Source organism: Rosa chinensis, chromosome 5 (genome assembly GCF_002994745.2).
Source record: "Rosa chinensis cultivar Old Blush chromosome 5, RchiOBHm-V2, whole genome shotgun sequence".
NCBI lineage: Eukaryota > Viridiplantae > Streptophyta > Magnoliopsida > Rosales > Rosaceae > Rosa > Rosa chinensis.
The window spans coordinates 15,117,905-15,139,369 of record NC_037092.1 but is presented as its reverse complement, the minus strand read 5'-3'; the positions used below and the strand labels follow the sequence as shown (position 1 = coordinate 15,139,369).

Below are 21,465 nucleotides of genomic sequence, written 5' to 3'. Positions count from 1 at the left end.
AGGGGCCCGGCACGGCCCAAGCCCGTTAGTGGCCGGGCACGACTCGAGCACGTTAGAATAACGGGCCGGGTTGGGCCTAGGAATATTGGCCCATTGGCCAGGCCCGGCCAGAGCCCGTAATGGGCCCGAGCACGACATATTGTGGGCCGGCCCGTTACAAACAAAAAAATTCATTTTGTTTTTAAAAATATTTAAAAACCACAATGATGAGATTTGAATATTAGACCTCTTTATTTAAAATCTCACGATAATTCCACCAATGCTATTTCTTTATATTGTCAAAATATTGAAACAAAACATTATATCCTTGTTTTGACATAAAGTATTTTTTCTAATCTCATAATAATACAACTATAGAATGAAGGAAATAATAATATGATACTAAATCTTCATTATATTAATAAAGATTAATCTCACAATAATATACTACAAGCAATATATTTTGACTTATTTTTTTCTTTCTTTCTTTCTTGTAGTGGAATATAAAAAATATTAGAAAACTAATCTTAAAAAGCTAAGATTAAGAAAAATATTGTAGAACTTAATTTATTTTAATTTTCTAAATAGTTAAATAAAATTAATTTTTATTTATTCAAATTAAAATTTTAAAATCGTGCTTTATAGCGGGTAGGCACGAGCACGGCCCGTTTATTAGCCCGGCACGAGCACGGCCCGACACGATATGGACTCGGGCCATGGGCCGGACCGGGCTTAATGTTTAAGTAAATGGGCCGGCACGAGCCCGGCACAATAATAAATGGGCCGGCCCAAGCACGGCACGAAGCACAACTAGGCCCGCTTAAAATGGGCCGGGCCGGCCCGTTTGCCACCTCTACTCTTAAACAATAGCAGCCACTATGTTATTTTGGGAGGTCATACGCTGATCAATCTCTTGAAACATTCCCTACCAATTCATTGTAGTAGGTAGGAAGAGTCCGGCCATTCTGTTTTGCTCCAAAACACTTCTTATTTAATTCGAAAATCCTGGTTTCATTAGAATCATCATAAAAAGTCTTCTCAACATCTTCCCAAACATCTTTGCCTGTTGGGAGGCAGATATACCACGATTCATGAGTGATGGCTCCATAGAATCAATGAGCAAACTCTTCACTTTTTCATTGTCTGTGGTCCAAACTTCAAATTCAGGAGAGTTCTCATCTGGTGCAGCTTTGGCTCCAGTAAGGTAGCTGACCTTTTCTCGTGCTCCAATCCTCATCTTCATAAGAGGTGCCCATATGGTGTAGTTGGATTTGCTCAAGGCAACTCCCGTAGGAAACGCTGAATTATCTTGAGCAGTGGTATGATAATGGTTGATGATTGGAGGCATGTTATCGAGTGCAAGGGTGGCAGCGTCGTCTTCCATTGACCAAAAAATAAGAGGCCTACACGTGACCAAGCTGAAAACAGCAGGAGGTCAGGAGGTCTAGTAGGAGGTCTTAGTCAAACAAGGTGTGCAAACTTAATTAAAATGGTGCAGGATGTCTTTGTCAACCAAAAAGTGTGCAGCAGAAGTGGTTGAATCAACCAAAAAGTGTGCAGTAATTCCAATTCAATTGATGATGATGACTTTCAGTTTCGGTGCAGCCAATCAGTGACTTTCAGAGTTTCAGTTTCGCACTTCAAGATTTTTTTGTAGGAGGTCAGGAGGTCTAGTAGGAGGTCTTAGTCAAAGAAGGTGTGCAAACTTAATTAAAACGGTGCAGGATGTCTTTGTCAACCAAAAAGTGGGTAGCAAAAGTGGTTGAATCAACCAAAAAGTGTGCAGTAATTCCAATTCAATTGATGATGTTGACTTTCAGTTTCGATGTAGCCAATCAGTGACTTTCAGAGTTTCAATTTCGCACTTCAAGATTTTTTTGTCTTCAATGATTCGGGCTTTGGGTTTTGGCTTGGCTCTGATACCAAGTAGAAAATAAGACTTTGATATGTTTGTTGTCCTTCAAATATTATTCATCTCCAAATAGGAGGTATATATAGAGATACAAGTGAATCCTAATAGGAAAATAACTCCTACAATTATGCAGAATACGTAATTTACATAAACAAGGAAAGTAAATATTTACATAATATTCTACAGATTTTTGGTCGTATTGAGATATTAATTCTTCGTATACTAATATCTATTCCAAAGTCCTAGGAAAACAACTCAGTCAAATCCGCTGAATGAAAATTCAGGTTATATAATCTTTGGACTAATTTCAGTTTACCCCTAAAGTTTGGGGTCGACATCATGTTAGTCCCTGCAGTTTCAATTTAATCAGTAACACCCTCATACTTTTCAATTTCATCAACCGTGTCCAATATCTGATTCTCCGTCCAATTTGGACATTAACTCTGATACTTTAGAGGCTAAAATGGTCATTTCATAAAAAAAAAATTAAAAAAAAAGAAGAAGAAGAAGAAAGAAAACACAAAACCTTCCTTTTTGCTCCTCTCTCTCTCTCTCTCTCTCTCTCTCTGCTCTTCTTCTTCTTCTTCTTCTTCATCTTCTACTTCTTTTTCTGATCTTCTTCTTCTTCTCATAGCAGTGACATAGAAACCAAAGACCCATCTCTGATTTCTTCTCAATTTTCACATTCCTCACCCCAAAATCAAATCTTTGGAATCACCCATTTCACAATGTCTACTGGAATCATGACCCGGTTCAAGGAAACCGGCCAATCGACCATGGCGGCACACCAACTGTGGTCCAAATTCACAGACCCGACCGCCCTCAGCCTTCCTTCAAGCCTCTTCGACGCCTCGACCCAAGTCTTCCAGAACTTGACCCGGTTCTTTTTCTTATTATTATTCAAATAATCACATGCATTGCCGAGGCCGGCGGGAACCTTGCCGGCGTTGTTGCGGAGGTCAGTGGAGAAGGAGGCGATGTTGATTTGGTCGTAGACAAAGGAGAAGGATCGGGGGATGGATGGATTGGGCTCGGAAGGGGAGAGGCAGGAGAGACTGGACTGGAGGATGAAGAAGGTGGAGCTGATGAGAATGCCGACGAGGATAAAGAGGAGGCTCGATTGCTTGTGTAGCTGTTTCACGCTTCTGCACTCTGTCTCGTCTTCTTGTTCGTCGCAGAGATAGAGATGGATTAGGGTTGGTAGTGGATGATTGTGACGGAGTGAAGGGGGTGGAATTTAATGTGTTGATTTAGGCATGTGGTTATCTGAAGCTATAGAAGAGAAAGAAGGAGGAGGAGGAGGAGGGGGGGGGGGAGGGGTCGAATATGTCAGCCTTGAGGAGTGAACAAGTGGTTGACGAAAATGACTTCTTTTTCCAGGAGGAGATTGGACGATCAAGGGTGGCTGCGGTGGGTTCAGATCATGGTTATGGAGGTGGTGATGGTGGTGGAAGAGGTCTTCCTATGTTTTTTGGGGATTCATTAGATGTGTGATGATGTATGATTTCTCTTTTGTCTTCTCCGGTTCAAATTCGGAAGACAGAGCCATGCTTTTTTTGGGTTATAGAACTGAAAACATGAATGGAGGAATACTGAAGGATGAGAAAGAGGAGTTGGGCTGCGAAGAGAAGGATGGAGATGGTGGAGAAGAGGCCGAACGACTTCGGATTAGCCCCTAAAGTGAGTTTTTTTGTTATGATATTTTTTTTGTCTTGAAATGAGCATTTTAGCCCTTATAGTGGGCCCCCAACGTCAGATATTATATCCAATTTAGACGGAACTCAAGTAATTGGACACGGTTGATGAAATTGAAAAGTATGAGGGTGTTACTTATTAAATTGAAACTGCAGGGACTAACATGATGTCAACCCCAAAGTTCAGGGAGGTAAACTAAAATTAGTCCATAATCTATTCAACAAGGACCTTAATTCTGGATTTTAGGCCATTTGACTAAGTAGAACAATATTTGTAGTTTTCACTCGAAGATTCTGAAGTACAATTTTTTCTTTGTATTTTATCTTTAGCTTGGAGGTTCGTTTATCGAGGGCGTTTCACTAGTACATCAAAAAAAAAATGATAACTTCCAATTTCTTTTTTATTTTTTATTTTTTAAATTTCCAATTTCTTTTTTGTGTTTTTTTTGTATGCCACTATTGCATGAGTTCTCTATGTTCATACTACGTACATACCATCGAATAGAATAACTAGAACTTAGAGGAGTAATTATTTTATGGTCCTGGACTAATATATGGTGGTTCAAGTCAATAATATCACTCAAATTTGGTGGGGATCATGCAGGGGATGAAAAAAAATTTAGATTAACAGATCTATTAGAAATAAGTACAAGTCACATAGGTCAATGACATCAACTCAGACCACCACGTGTACTATGGTCCGGGACCATATTATAAGCAACTCCAACAGCTTCCCTATAATTTATGTATTATAGGGTAGCAAAAGTCAAAGCTTTAGCCTCTTTTTCTTCTCTAACTCCAACATATTCTCTATTTTACAGCAATCTCTAAAATCTCCATAATTCTTCCTTAAAATTTTAGAGATTGCTGTAAATTTAGGGAATTTAGTTTTCTCTTTCCACACTATCCCTAAAATGAGGATAATTATAGGAAATTTGTTGGAGCAAAAGATGCTCGTTTTTCCCTAAAATTGAGAAAAATCAAAATATGGGGAATCTGTTGGAGTTGCTCTAAGTTTTCTACTTAGAGCGAACATTAAATGTAGTTGACCCGTCAAGAAAACACATCAACTTGCACGGGTATTAGTTACCTGGCCAAAGTGAGTTGACTAGGAACTCCCCAAAAGTTAGGTCTCACATTCTTGTCAAAATGCTTGAGGTTGGAGATATATAACATGCGAATACATCAAAAAGGCGCTTGTCCACACTATGCCAAAAAGTCCATCAGACGACAGAACAATCGTCTGAAGGAACCCAAGTCTGTCATCTAGTATGGTGTCGTGTCTTGGGGGTATCAGACGACAGAACACATTTGTCATCTGATTTTTTAAACGATAGAAACAAATAAAAGTCATGTGTCGTCTGATAAGTTTTGCATTTCAGGACCAATGTGATATGTATCTTTAAACGTAATAACACCACAGTTTTGTAATGTATGAGAAACAAAACAACTACATTCTAATATAAATTCTATTGTGTGAAGCATATTTGCAAGACAGATTTCTATCATTTGAGGTTATTAACAAAACAAATATTTGTGGTCTGAATATAAAAGAGACCACAAATTATAGATCTTTTATAAAATCTAGGTCCATTGACTATTGTCATTATATTTTCATGTCCATTTTGCCCCTCGAGTTAAATATAGAAACAAATCAATTGCTTTTTAGCATTGATGTAAAATTTAAATTTTGAACCCTTAATGAACTTGCAATAATTCAAAATATAATTAGTAGGATTAAATTCAGTTTACCCCCCTGAAGTTTGGGGGTAATTTCATGTTAGTCCCTGTCCTTTCAATTTAATCAGTTTACCCCCCAAGCTTGTCAATTCTTCTCAACCGTGTCCATTCCATCCAATTTAGATGTTAAGTCTGACTTTTGAGGGCTAAAATGGTCATTTCAAGACCAAAAAAAAAGAATTTTTTTTTCTTCTGTTTTTAATTTTTTTCTTTCTGTTTTTTTGTTTTTTATTTTTTTTTCTGTTTTATCATTTTTTATTTTTTTAAATTTATCTTCAACCTATACACCACAAGTTATAATAGGTTTATAAGAACAAAAAGATACTCTAGGTGGTTGAAAGCCGCTAGCTAATCTACGATATTTGTGATATATCTTCGATAAAGTGAAGAATTTTAGGACATATCCCCAATAAAGTGAAGAAATATCTGTAAAAACGATTTTACACTTTATCTATAAATATCTGTAAAAAATGATTTTACACAGATATTTCTTCATGATTTTACAATTTATCTGTAAATATTTGTAAAAAATAATTTTGCACAAACATTTCTTTACTTTATTGGGGATATATCCTAAAATTCTTCTTTTTATCCGAGATATATCATAAATATCATAGATTAGCGAGCGACTTTCAACCACCTAGAGTATCTTTTTGTTTTTATAAACCTATTATAATTTGTGGTGTATAGGTTGAAGACAAAATTTATATAAAAATAAAAAAAGATGGAAAAAAAAATTTCAAATGAAAAAAAAGAAAAGAAAAAAAAAACAGAAATAAATAAATAATTAAAAAAAGAAAAAAAATTCCTTTTTTTTCTTTCGTTATTTTTTTTGTATTGAAATGACCATTTTAGCCCTCAAAAGTCAGACTTAACGGTCCAAATTGGACTGAATAGTAGAAATTGGACACGGCTGATTAAAATGGGAAAGCTTGGGTGGTAAATTGATTAAATTGAAAGGACAGGGACTAACATGAAATTACCCCCAAACCTTAGAGGGGTAAACTAAATTTAATCCTATCTCAATTATAGTAATTGAAAAACATTAATCCGTAATCATATATCTCTTATTTAGGTACGTATCTCTTACTTATAGTATACCTACAATATAAGAGAGTTAATTTGTATATCTCTTACTTTATTTATACCTACAATAGAAGAAATCTAATCTGTAAATTTATATCTCTTACTTAGGTACATATCTCAATTATAGTAATCAAAGAACATTAATCCGTAAATGTATATCTCTCACTTAGGTATGTATCTCTTATTTATGGTATACCTACAATATAGGAAATTCTTAAATTTATATCTCTTACTTAAGTTATATACGTATTTTTTAGCTTGAATGAACTTTTGTTTGTACCTTTAAGTTAGGTTGATTTCCCATCTCTATTTGCTAATTTTATAATAGTAATTAGGATTAAATTCAGTTTAGTCCCTTGAACTTTATGGCTAAAATCACTTTGGTCCCCGACTTTTTTTTTTTAATTACGATGGTCTTTGCACTTCCAAATTACATCAACCTAGTCTAAAACTTGACTTTGACTCGAAAGATGACGTCATGTGCTGAGTTGGAGCTGACATAGGGGCTAACTTTTCTGATTTTAAACACCCAAAGAAGGGCAAAATGGTCATTTTCAATTTAATCTAATTTCTAATTTTTTTTTTCTCTTCATTTTCTCTCTTTTCTTCTCTCTCTCTTGCTCTCTCTCTCACTCTCCTGATTTGCATAACCCAAAACCCGATCTGAGCCATGATCTCCGCCCTCCTTCTCCTCATCCTTTCCTCTACACCCCCGCCTCTCCCACTCCCATTCCCCCCACTTCAACTATCGCCACCAAACCCCCATCTCCCAAAACGACGACATTTCCCCCTCCAACCCTCTCATCTCCGAGGTAATCACAACCGCTGTCACCACCATCCCCGCCGACAACATACCGATGGCCACAGCTTCCTCTCAACACCGCTGTCATCCCACTTTGTTTTTCACAGAAGAGCTTCAATGAAAGAGAATCGAAGCCCGAAAGCTTCTCAGGTTCGCAGGTAAATTTTCCGATTCCGACCAGATCGTGAAGTCTCACAGATGGCCGAAGCTTCCTCTCGATATCATGGACGTCCTTATGGTGTCAGATTGTCCCAAAAACAAAGCATGAGTGAGAATCGAAGGAGATGGTGTAGGGGTTTCACGGTGGGTTTTCTTCCTTTTCTGGCTACCTTTTGTTTCAACTCAGGTATGAAAGTTGGTCAATTCTTCGAGCTTTACCTCTCTGTATGCATGAATTTGAGTTTGGATGAGATTTGAAGAAAGTTAGGTTTTGAGCAGTGGTTGACCACCGTGTAGTTACTGTGCACAACGAGGATGGTGGTTGTCGGAGTTGATTTCTGGCCTTAGTTACTGGCTTCATCCCCAACCTGCTCAAGGACCTCCTTGGTGGAAATTTAATTGACCAGACCTAGGTAACTTGGTGGTCTTTGTGTCTAGAGGAGCGGCAGTAGAAGCAAAATGCATCTCCACCGCTGTCCAAACAAGACATTTTCTTCTCAAAGCTCAAAATGCTGCAGAAGTGGGTTATCTAGAGAAATGTGATAGTGGTAATGTTGGTGTACAGCTATTGTTGGCACCTAATGGGAGTTCAAAATTCACAGAAGGGAGTTACTTTTGTTTCAGATGAAATTGCAGAGAGGAAGAGAGAGTCAGAGAGAGAGAGAGAGAGAGAGAGAGAGAGAGAGAGAGAGAGAAGAAAAGAGAGAAAATGAAGAGAAATTTTTTTAAAAAAATTAGAAATTAGATTAAATTGGAAATGACCATTTTGCCCTTCTTTGGGTGTTTAAAATCAGAAAAGTGGGCTCCTATGTCGGCTCCAACTCAGCACATGACGTCATTTTTCGAGTCAAAATCAAATTTTGGACTAGGTTGATGTAATTTGGAAGTGCAGGGACCATCATGATTAAAAAAAAAAGTCAAGGACCAAAGTGATTTTAGCCCCAAAGTTCAAGGGACTAAACTGAATTTAGTCCAAGAAAATAAATAAATATGCTAATCTATGGCACCAAGCCTTAATAATGCTTGGCTTTGGTTTTCGCCAAGGCCTAATCAAAACTAAGAGCCTAGTGATGATTATTTACAATGAGGTAGACATTGTCTTTCAAAAGTGTGATTTTAATTTTCTAAATGACTAAGCCAAAAACTAAATAAACATCAACAATTAAAAATGAAGAAAAAATAAAAGAGAGATAGATTTGGGTACTAGGGATCACTCTCTAGTAATTTCAATACAACAAACACATTTCAAGCAAACAAACATATCTTCATGAGAACCAAATCCCGTACTTAATGCCGGTCAAGGCCACTAGGCCGAATTTCCTTAAATGTATTCACATTTTCGGTTAGGACAAATATGAACTCTCTAACTCATGAATATTTAGTACCTTACTAGGGCTACCAAAACATGAACTAAAGGCGTAGAGGTCTAGAAATTAGGGATTTAAGCATGCAATAGTTACAACCTAGAATGTAACGGTTACTTAGTTCTCTACCTAATGCCGGTTAAGGCCACTAAGTCAATTTCTCTCATTTGGTATCCATTCTTCCGACTAACACTACACCAAAAACCTTAACATACTACACTTTTTGCACAACGAAAAAAAAAAGTGTTGTGTGGTGAAGGAAAGTGCATCAGACAATATGTTTACTAGACTTACGTTATATAAGGTGGTTAAAATTTTGAAGTTTTTATCTAGAAAGTCATTGCACAACGGTTACAAGAATAATCTGTTGTGTGAATAAAAAAGATGCCACCAAATTGTACAACTGTTTAGTTATTTGTGTTGTAGGAGTATACTTGTAAATCATCATACAATGGTTTTTAATGTGCCGTTGTGCAAATGAGTGGCAAAATTTGGAGAAGTCTCCAAAATGGCATTCATCCCCCCCCCCCCCCCCCCCCCCCACAAAAAAAAACAAGCAAATTCGGCTTCAATGTTTGTCATGCTTGCAAGTTCCAACAACATAGTGAACTATTTCTGTTGTGTGAATGAAAAATGCCTAGCTTAAGTGCCAAAATTGACATTTTGATTGCATAGGCAGGAAATTTTCATCTTTCGTTCCCTTAGCTATTAGCAATTCAGACAACGTAAATGTATCTATACGTTGTCTGAGTAATAAAGGGAAAAAAAAACAAAGTTAATGCTAAATGCCTCAGACAACTTGAGAGCACACTTAAACAAAGTTAATGCCTTTTTCATGTCTGAGAGAAAAACTGGAGCTTTTCTTCACTCGGGGAAAAACCTGGAGCTTTTCTTCACCATCTTCTCAAAACACTTAGCCATCACAAATCACCATCTTTCAAGTCTGAATTAGGGTTCTACTTGATTAGGGTTCGATTTTGGGGTTTTTGTTCTGCTGAAAATGGGGATTGGGTTCTCACCAATTCGATTGGGGTTTTTTCCTGGCTTGCTCTCTGACCCGGACACAACGCGACCTGGTTAGCGACCGACCCGAACTTCCACGTCCGGCCACCGATAGACGACGGACGACCACCATCTTCTTCGTCTTGCTGTCGCCAACAGCCTCTTATCCTTGGATTGTCCATGCGCTGAACGGAGAAGGAAACCCGACGACGAGAAGCCCGAACATTCACCGGCAACCTCTGCAATTTTCGGAGACCGATTAAGCTTCATCTGGTATGGAAACTCATCTTCATGCCATTCTCTACATGTTAGGCTAATTGGTTTTCAAAATTGATGGAGTTTTGTCGACTTGGTTTCTCAGTTAGCTCAGGTTCTACGAGGTTGCTACGCCGGCGACTTCTCCGATGCGTCTGGGCTTGGTTTCTGGTTCGACTGCTTCCCTGGATGAGGCCTGACCTTGAGTGGGAGTTAAACTTCGAAGATTTCTGGGTTGTACCACGAGGCACCATCAACTCATCACCAACCCAGTCTCGGCAGCAAGCTTTGGAAAACGAAGTTTCTGTTACAATACCAGAAACTAGCCAAGGTAAACCTAGAGAAGCAAGCCTAAAATTGTCGATTTGATTTCGTGTGCAGAATGGGTTGTTTGTGTCTTGGCATGAATTAATTGAATCGTGGTGTTAGGAGTGAAATTCAAGTTTGAATGCATGTAGAGAATGGGTGTCTGTGCCTTGGTTGAAATTGGTCGAGTTGGATTGAATGGGTTATTTGCCTTAAGTTGAATGACTTGGGATAATCAAGTTTGATGTTTTGATCCTACTGTTATGGCTGTTGGTTGTTCGGTGTTTTTGATGACTTTGGTTCAAGACCGTCCTACCATGGAATGACAGATTCTGAACTCGAAACCGCCAGGTGTGTAGTTCAATTCAACAAGCTTCACCATTTTGTTTCATGAATTAACTAAATTTTATTACATTGAGTAAGGGTTGAAGCTGAAGCAGCAGATGATAAGGGGTCAAGGCACATCATGATAATTGGTTTGTTTATTATGCTCACTGTTTAGGTCTGAGGTAGTATTGTGAATGAAGTATTGTTGGGAGGTGTTTCGTAAAGTTTCGAAATTTGAATGTTCAGGTGTGCAGATTTTGCAATTCATGATGAGCTTGGAGGTTGATTAGCTGCAGAATATGCTAAGAAGGATTTGCATACATATGTACTTTTAGTTGCATTACCATGTGAGTTGGTTTGTTTACTCGGTTTGATTTCATGTATATGCTCGGCAGTTAACAGCTTATACTGAAATAATCATGATTTGATGAAAACTAATAGGTAGTAAGATTTGATTTGAGCAGTACTTCTCATGCAAGAATGATATAACTGTCTTCTGCATGCACATTAGTAGATAACGGATTAATTTTCTTGATATCTGACTTATTGCATTCCTGCAATCTGTTCCAGTCTAATTGGATTCTGTGGTGCTGGTGTTAATTGAGAAAGCAGCTGAGAAAGCCATTCTGCATGGTACAAATTTATTATGCAATTCTGCCACTTTGCAAGATACGTCTTTTTATTCTATACTTCATATATTTTGGATTGCTTCTTAGTAGGTGAATGTATTTGAGTTTTGATTACATGGGCTATGGCTGGTTGCTTCTTATGAATTAGCAAGCCTAAAGCATTTCTAGTAGGGCTGGGCACCCAAAACCGAAGTCCCAGTACCGTCCCGAAACAGTCTCGAAATTTACCGGTACGGGCCGGGATTAAAATTAAAATTTTACTATTTGGGCCCGTCCCGTCCCGTTCCGAGATAAACGGGCCCGGTACCGGTACCAGCTCAGTCCATACCGTTAAGGCCCGTCCCGTCTCGTTTTTATTAAATAAATTAAATCTTTAATTGTTTTATCTTGGCTGAGTTTGATTGGATGATTTAGTCAAATATATGGGAACAAGAAAGAATGCCCACACCTGATCACTAAACCTATTTAACCTAAAAGGCTAATTCGATCCCTAATTCTCAGATCTGAGACTCTCTTCTCTACTCTCCAGTTCCTCTTCTATGCTTCATCTAAATCCCCGATCCCCAATTTCTTTCCAATTTCCCCACCTGTTCTTCAGTAATCAGTATTGATTTCACTTCCAGTCCATTTCACACTTCGATCATCTCCAGTTCAGTTCTTCGATTGAAATTTTGATGGCTAGAGGGAAGATTGGAAGAAGCAACTTGCTCATCCACCCACTTCGGGGCTTGAAGACCATTCATCTCCAGTTTGGTTTTCTGATTTAAATGAATTAGGCTGAGTTAATTTGTAAGTTTAATTGGTAACTTGATCTATAGTCTTACAATCTCAATAAGCAATTATGCAATTGTTCATATATGAGATTTTTATGTTGATTGTCTGATCTTAGTATAAACTTGAGTGATTAACTAGGGTTGATCAATCATCAACGTGTATAAGCTTGGGTGATTAACTAGGGATGATCAATCATCAACGTATAAGCTTGGGTCATATTATAACCAATGATTATATGATGTTGTTTCAGTTTGCCATCTGCAGGTTATATATATATATATATATATATATATATATATATAGAGAGAGAGAGAGAGAGAGAGAGAGAGAGAGAGAATGGCAGGTTTCAATTCTAGAAATGATGAATGAAATGAATTAGAAGCTCTCGTCCTGAAACCGTCCCGGGCCCGTACCGAACCCGTTCGGTTTCGGTACCCTCGGTACTAGTTTTGAAAAACCAACATCCTGTCCCGACTTATAATTCCGGGCTCGGGATCGGGATTACCACAATTTCGGCTCGTCCCTGCCCGTGCCCAGTCCTAATTTCTAGTGGATAAATAAGTGGATGGTGCACTTCAGCAACTCAGGTAATTATCTCTCTAATTTCCAACTTTGGCACCTCACTTTGTAAACTTTTGGTAACAAGTCAAATAATTCTCTATATGTTTCTATATATTACCAGCTTCGACATTTTTCGATAGCTTCTGCAATGACCATAAAATGATGCTCCTACAAGATCTACAGAGATTTGAAGTAGTTCTATATGTTTCAAGAGTACATCAACACAATTAATGATCTGTAATAGTTACTGCATCAATGTTCACGCCTCACAGGTTTAGTTGCCACTGATTTTGGAGTGAAACCTACTTTTGCTCTTTGGTTTAAACATAAACTTGCACAACCTACAATCTTGCACAACCTGATCTCAAGGGGTAGCTGTCTTGGAACAAGCTGTTGACGTCTACACCACTGAGTTTGAAAGGTTTATTAGGTTTATCAGGTATTAATGCTATTTCCTCTGTTGACTTGGTAACATTAGTTGATGTTATTATTTATGGTAATGATTCTTTTCACCATCTCTTCTTCTTAAAAAAAGCATATTACTTTCAAAGTTTCAATTTATCTACCCTTTCCTTTTAGCTAGTGTTTGATTATTTCTTTACACCCTTTCATCCCATGAATGCGTAAAAGTGAAAATTGACAAATAGATTTCATGGTATGCTGCTTCTGATCATGCATCATTTAAGTTTGCATGAACTGAGATAGCTAGCTAAATGCCAAAACGAAGCTGTGTTGTCTTCTTGGGCCGTAAATCTGACTTCAAATGTACTGCCCACTGCCGCTAGACTGTCAGCTGCTTATTTCTATATCAATTAATGTACTATGCATTTTTTTCCAGTGAGGTTTTTGCGAATTCGCCCTTCTTTATTTCAGCAGAGGTTGCCGGTGCATTAGATGGAGGGTTAGATTCTGTTCTTTTTCTTTCTTTCCTTTTCTTTTTCTCCTTATCATGCTTCACTTCTCTATATTCAAAATATGTATATACATATATAATATATAATATTTATTCGCTTCCTGTACAGGAATAATGATGATTACAAAGAGACAACTGTTCCTGCCGGTAAAACACATGAGGTATGTTTCATATCTGTTGGACTCCTTTAATTTTGGGTGGATGCTACTTATATTCATTCAGATCAGCATCACCCTTTATCTAGTCCAGATGTGATTGAGGGATCAGTTTGAATGTGTGACTGAAAGCCCAAGTAACTGGGTAATGTGTTATTTGATTTATGATTTGTTGGTGTTTGTAAAAAAAAAAAAAAAAAAAAAAAAAAAAAAAAAAAAAAAAACTACAAGTTTTCAATTCTAGTACATTGAGGGTAAGGAAAATCTGAAAACTTGTCCATCTAAACTGAGTAATGTGTTATAAGATTTAGTCAAGCTTAGTATAGTAGGTAGTGAAGAAACTTAGTAAGTAATATAGGTTGAGAAACAACCTTCTTAACTAGCTGGTTTGTGGTATAGAAACAATCCTGCAATTATCTTATTCAGTTTCTCTGTCAAATATTATTGCAATACAGCTCCAAACTTATGGCATTTTGTAATTTCATCACTCTTATAGGTTTCTCTGTCTGTGGACTCGAAAAATTCATATATTTCTTGGGACTTTTCGCTTGTGCAAGGGAAGATAAACTTGGTATCGTTCCTAAATTTCATTTCATTACTCGGTGAATGTGTCTTCTTCTTTCATAGCCTGACGAAGTATTCTTTCATCTATGATGTGAATTCTCTGGCCTTCTTCGTTTCCTGTAGTTCTCCGTTGTGTAACTCGTGCTATTTTCTTGTATGCCTGTTTGTTTGGAATGAGATTGGTAATGAGTCCAATAAAAGTTATTGATGAAATGGCAAATTTTAAACTGTATGAAGATTGTGTGAGGATGTTGGGTTGGAATATTCACTTTCTGGTCATTGTTCGACCCAAGGTTGCCATTCTGAGTACTATGAGGTTGAATATAGCAAAAAAGTGCTCGCTTTTCAGATTCTCCAGGAAATTTGGCTGCTTGGTTGTATAATGATATCCTTGTGAAGATTATCTTTTTATTCATCTCTTTATTCTGACAGGATCACCTTGTTTTGAACAGATGCCTTTTAGTTATTTTCTGAGATAATATTTACTTCTGATATAACATTATGAATGATATATGTTATTCGTCTTGTGAAGGACCTTTAGACATTACCCAAACCCCTATGTTTGATAGTACTTTAGTAGTTCTTGAATGTATATTATCTTTCAGTTCAGACTATTGATAATGAGATATGCTGTATAATATCAGTATGTGTTCCAATTATTAAAATAACTCTATATACTTCTTTATGAGAAATTTCTGAAGATTGATGTCTGGTCATAATGGTTAACTCTATATACTTCTTTTGTTTCATACATAAATGATCACAATATCGATTCGAAGTTTGTAAGTAACATTGGTTGGAATATATTAGCATGTATGAATCAAATCATATTAAGAGTGTAGCAAATGACTAATATACAGCTCAGAGATGCATATGACTTCTATTTGGACAACTTGACTTGCAACTTTCAATATTTAAATCATAAGCATAACAATTGGATATATGCACTTTTGGATGGCATGCAGAAGGTTGTGTTCTGATGGATAGAAAGGAATTTCAACTTTCTGAAGCTTATTTGTTTGTATATAGGTTCTGGACTGGATTTTTTGGCTGAGGTGTCTTTGGTTGGACATTTGGACAGAAATTGCAAACCACTCGCTTCAACTTTAAAGGTTTGACACCATGGTTGCACAGACTAAGTTCCTGGAATAGTGGGAAGACAAGAGTTTGTATCAATATGTTGGCTATTGAAACCAAGTTCCTGCACAAACTCTATATGTGGCATGTTTTACGTAGTTGTATTAGCTTTTGGGAAATGCTTTTAACATTAAGAGATAAATGAAATAGGTTTGATTACTCATTTGAGCATTTGCAATGTGTTTTCTTTCCAATTGATCAACGATCTAGACGTACCATTATTTAGGTAATAATGGAGCATTAATTTTGCCTATTTCTGATCACACAATGATCAGGTAACAAAAATAGGACAAAAACACATTGTAATCAATCATATCACACATCAGTTTTTAACAAATCAGTGTCTTTTAATTTATACTCAGACAACAGAATTAATTGAACTCTGTTGTCCTAAAAGTTAATCACACAACAGAACCAATTGAACACTGCTGTTCTAAAGTTCATCACACAACAGATATAGTCCAAGAACTGAAGTTTGAAGATCAATCAGACAACAGACGAAATAAAAAAATGTTGTCTGATACACTTAACATACAACAGCTTAAAACTGGTACTGTTGTCTGAAGACAGCTCCTCAACTGCTGTGCAACTGTGCTTGGCATCTGCCGAGCTATCACACAACAGTTATAACACATACCTGTTGTCTGGCTGTTTATCACACAACTGTGTTCCACCGTTGTCTGATTTTTCATCAGACAGCGGCTTGCTCTACAACGGTGGGTCTCCAAATCCCACAACGGTTTTCTGCCGTTGTCTGATAACATTTTTGGTGTAGTGTGCAAGGTAAGAATGAACTCTCTAACCCTAATCATTATGCCTTGTTAGGGCCACAACATCTAGGATTAAAGGCAAAGGGCACAAGAAAATAGAAACTTAGGCAATCATTCATTCTCAATTAAGCAACTACTTGACACACCACACTAATTACATGAAGCTAGTGAACAAAAGAACCACCAATTGTATCACACATCACAAATCTCAACACATAACAAAGAGAGTGGTTAATTCCCTAAATTCATGCATCAATAACCAATTAGCATAGTAATTAGAGTGCACCCATATGAAAATACATTATTTATCACTTGAAAAATATGTCAATTACATCCAAAATTGAGCTAGAGTTAGAAACCCTAGCCCCCAAAAGTAACTACTCACAACCCATATTCATGAACATCAAAATTACAAAATTCAAATAGCAAAGAGTAGAGAACTGTAGGAGATAACAAGGATAGTCACAAATAGCTATGAAGCTAGCACGACTAGCCTTGAATTACAACCCCAAAAAATACCCAAATCTTGAATCTTGTAGAGATTGAGCCCCTTGATGGATCCTTAAAGCTTTGTGTGAGTAGTCCTTGAAATCTCAAAAGAAAATATCAAGAAGAGAGGAAAATAAAGGAGACACTAAAAAAAAAATTGCAATAGCCACGGCCCCCTGCCGTTGCGAAAAACTGTTTTGCCGTCGCAAAAAAGCATTTGCGATGGCTCTGCGACGGCAAAGCTTCTGACGCCGTTGGTGGCATCGCCAATATCTTTAGCCACGGAAAAATGCCGTCGCAAACCACTTTTGAGACGGCAAAGAGCTTTGCGACACTTACTCTGCGACGGTTTCTTGCTACCCCTAATGCCGTCGCCATTACAAAATATACTACGGCAAATTTCCGTCGTAGCGTAATTAATATTAAGATAATTATATTACTTCCCGCCAAAATTTGTTTCCCGCCAATTTTTTTCCCGCCAATTTTTTTTTGCTGCCAAACTAATTTGCTTCCCTCCAATTTTTCAATAGCAAATTTTGCTACGGTCTCGTCGCTGTAGCTTCGGTGTGGTGTTATATAGAAATATATTCTTGGCTACGGTAATTCACCGATGCAAGTAGCCAACCAGTATTTTTGCAATATCCAAAAATGGGATAAAAATATCAATACACAACACATATATTGTTCATTAACTCATCTATTTCATTGCAATGTAATTAAGTTGTTGCACTGTCAGTATAGGTAATTAGAAGAAGTACAAATTAAGTTATGCCCAAAACCAAGTTCCTAATGAAGACAACCAAGAGTAACACTTAACAAAAATATGCAATAACATATTGAAACTCAGTCCATTGCTCTATCACTGCTTGAATCTGGATTCCCTTCTTCTCCTACAGACTCCCTCCGAATTTCATGGTCACTAGTTGCATCTGGAACCTAAGACATAAAAAAAAAAAAAAGATATATCATTTATGGCTTTGCATATCACCCTTTTTCAATGTCACACCATAACCCGATTCCAATAACCAAACACGCAGATTCGCAGGTTGCATCAATTTTTATAATCATATTACAAAGAGAATGGTAGTATGAGAGGAAATTTCAAACCAAGTGTCATCAAAGCTAGTGTTTCTTTTACAAGTTGATACTAGTATGTATATTCATCATTGATAAAATAACAGCAAAGGGGAAACAGATCAAATAATAGAACAATTGTAGGACTGAGGACATATATGATCATAATAAAACATTATGATCCACCTGCCTACTATACACATACAGAACTAACAAAAGTGACATACTTAAACAAGGAAAAACATCCCACTAAAAAGACCTTTTAGAGACCTTTATACAAAACCAACATATGATCTATATAGGGAACCAATATGATAGGCTAGGTACTATGAACTATATTCATAGACCTAAATGGGTTGAATCCATCAGATGCTAACCCAAGCCTTACATTGCGAATGTCTCCCGAAAAATTTGTGTGTTTTTGGTCAAAATCTTTCCATGCAAGAGAGTCTGTAGGATGCTTAAACACACCATCATCGGTTCTTTCCTCTCCCTAGAAATCCTCCATGCCATCTCATAAGCTTTGCTGTTTTTGAAGACATAAACAACCTCTGTAACCCTGGTTTTAAAGGAAACACTAGGCCAATAACCTTAACACACGACACTTTTTACACAACGAAAAAAAAAAATTTGTTGTGTGATGTGGGAAAGTGAATCATACAACTCTTTTAAGAAAGCTTCATTGTCTAAAGCTGTTAAAATTAAAAAGATTTTAGCTGGAAGGTGATTGCACAACAATTACAAAAAAGATCTGTTGTGTGAATGAAAAAAAAAAGAGCGCATATTTCCCTCGTACTTTTACTCATATGTGGCTCCAAATTTTTACTAAATTGCACAACAGAATTGTTAATTTTGTTGTATGAGAGTAACTTGCAGAATCTCATACAATAATTTTTTACTTTGTGTTGTATGATAAAGGAAGATATTTTGGGAATCCCTACTAAATGCTACTCATTCCCCCAAAAACATACATATTGGAAATCATATTGTAAGTTCCTACAACATAACTCTCTTATTTCTGTTGTGTGAATGAAAATGCCTATTCTAGCGCCAAAGTCATTGAATATAGCGGGAACTTTCCCTCCTTTGAACCTCAGCTAAATTTTAACTTGTACATAATCAGAAAACAAAACGTAATGTATATGTTGTCTGATTCATGAATAAAAAAGAAACAAGTTAAGAGAACGGTCTTTGACTTAGGTCTTTGACTTCGTGTTCACTTACACTTAGACAAAGTGGGTAGCCGTTTCCTCAACACTTAGACAAAAGAACAACCTCTTCTCTCCTCAAAAAACTCAGAGCTACCATGGCAAAACTTCTCATCTCAACACGACCTGCATCACCCCTCATCAAAATACTATCATCCACCGTCTCGCCATTTCTCATGAATTAGGGTTAGGAGTTATACTGTCACCATCTCTCATCAATAGGGTTCTACTCGTCGCTTAGAGAAGGGTTAGGGGTTCTACTGAGTTTGAGTAGGGTTTCATTTGTGGGAAGAAGAAGGAGGAAAAGAGGGTTTCAATCTGCTAAGATTAGGGTTCCATTTGTGGATTCGGGGCTTTTTGGGCTACTTGATTTGGGGGTTTCTCGGCTACTTGAACTGGTGAGTTAAATTTTGTTTGGGATGTCTCGATTTGGTTTTGTGATTATTCATTGCCTTTCATGTGTCGATTTGATGAACTTTTTCATTGGCATATGTGGGTTTTCTAGTTCGGAATTGGAAGAAGCTATTGTGGGTATATTGATTCCAAGTTGTTGGCATGGGTTAAAGGCATTCTTCTTCAGCAAAACATTCAAGCCATTGTTGCTATCGTTTTGTTCACGGTACAAATGTTAGTTCTCTTCTGTTTTCCTTTTCTGTAGAAACAGCTTATGGTTGATTTAGAATGTGATGGTTGGTTAGATTAGGAAATTTGTTTGCTGTGAAAAGTGAAATGTTACCTTCTTTCCCTTTCAATTTCTCCTCGATGGTTAAATATTAATGTCCTCTGTTATGGGTTTTCTCAGTTGACCACAGTTTCTCTGGGTTTCTATTTCTAAATGTTTATATAAACCAACTAAGTAAACCCAATTGCTTTTATATTTGTTCTCAAGCATTTGTTCTTCAAGCATTTTCATATCAAAGAGCCTTATTCTGGATGTATTAAAGCTTTAAATAATTAGGAGATAAGTATATTGATTTATGTCATTCCAATATGATTCTGTCTTAAATGCTGCAAGTGAGACCTTATAGTTTATCTAATTTAGTTCTTATGTTTGGATATTGATTTATTTTGTTTTTGTATTCCTTCCAATTAGTTGTTAGGGAAAACTAAACCTCCTTTAAGCCTCCTATATCTGTTGTTTCCTTTATATCAGTTTTGATATTGTGAATATGTTGAGATTTATTATTTTGGCATTCATCGTACTTGTTGGATTCATTATAGTTATTGTTGTTGAATTGGTTTATTGGTGAATTCTGAGAGCTTGTATAGTTTCATTGCCTCTGTTTGATTGTGGCTCATGGGAATTTTTTTTTAATGTGTTTTGAATTAGAACATGGATGTTTTCAGTGTTCTGGGTTTGTAAGCATATCACCTTTTGCATCAGCAAAACTCTGCTCTGATTTGGGCTGGTTAGAATATCAGTAAGAAGAAGACTATAGTGTTAGAAAATCTTAGATCATGATTTCAAAGGTTTCATAATTAATATGCCATACATCTAATTAATAAAGTTATATGAAACATAATAGAGATCATAGATCTTATGTAGAGGTACACGTCTGCCCCCCTAGTTGGAATCTGCTAAGTATGGAATTGAAATTTTATCCCATATTAGCGTTGGAATTTCATCAAGGAAGTGTCTTCTGTTAATGTAATATCATGATCATAAAATTTATCATATTTTCTGGTTTCCCTAACCTTTTGTGCAAGTTGGCAGTATGCCAAATCTTGTGTAGTGTTATATATATATATATATATATATATATATATAAACATAAACTGTTCGGACAACATTATTACCCCCCACATACCTATTCTTAGTGATGGTAAATATTAGTATAAGAAATTTAGTGAAGTTGTTGACCTACTAGGCAATCTGACCAAACGATGTCATTAGTTTAAAGGTCAGCCCCCTATGATCACCTAATATGATCATTAAATAATCAACACCTTGAAGCTAATAAAGTTATCCGCTCCCTGCCACCAGAAACTATGGGATTTTCTTTTGAGTCTAAAGTCTTGTTTTATGTAGAAACTATAAAATTGAGTTCTGCAATGACTTCTAAATGGACTTTGACTGCAATGAGAAGAAGCATAATTGGCTTCTTAATTTACATGAAATTGATGTGGTTCAAGCTTAGGATAAATGCAGTTGGGTCTTGGTTATCCATTTGGTATTAATTTCATAGTTTATATGAGTTGTGTGTTAGCCTGGTATCCATTTAGTGTGCAGGTCATTTTAGTAATCATTTTAGTAAATGTAAATGGTTGATATATGATTGCTTGATCTCCCTATCAACAAGCTGTAACTATCTCAGTTTATAAATATTATCAATCGACTCCTCTTCAAAAATTTCATAACTTGTATCTAACTATCATACGCTTTTATGCTTTTCAGATTCATAGCTCATCAACACTTCCAGGAACTGCATTAAAGCCATTTTGGGGGTTAAGGACTGGTGAGTATTGCCATTGTGGAATTATATTGTTATGTGCTAGCATATTAAATTGTATCAGAGCCTAAATGTAGTATTTGTTCTATGCTGGTATATTGTTCTGTCCCAATAT

General features: G+C 36.6%; 1 protein-coding gene and 1 long non-coding RNA gene across 2 annotated transcripts; both read left to right on the top strand.

The window, feature by feature from the left end:
- Positions 1–12,931: 12,931 nt before the first annotated feature.
- LOC112201766 lies at positions 12,932–15,266 on the top strand. Its single transcript, XR_002936896.2, has 5 exons — positions 12,932–13,029; positions 13,429–13,491; positions 13,613–13,664; positions 14,155–14,229; positions 15,252–15,266. It is a non-coding gene; the product is annotated as an uncharacterized LOC112201766 (long non-coding RNA).
- A 2,777-nt stretch (positions 15,267–18,043) lies between these two features.
- On the top strand, positions 18,044–21,376 carry LOC121049153. Its single transcript, XM_040505737.1, has 4 exons — positions 18,044–18,047; positions 19,123–19,298; positions 19,406–19,527; positions 21,296–21,376. The coding sequence occupies exons 1-4, from the start codon at positions 18,044–18,046 to the stop codon at positions 21,330–21,332; spliced, it is 339 nt and encodes a 112-aa protein (XP_040361671.1). The 3' UTR covers positions 21,333–21,376.
- Positions 21,377–21,465: the final 89 nt, after the last annotated feature.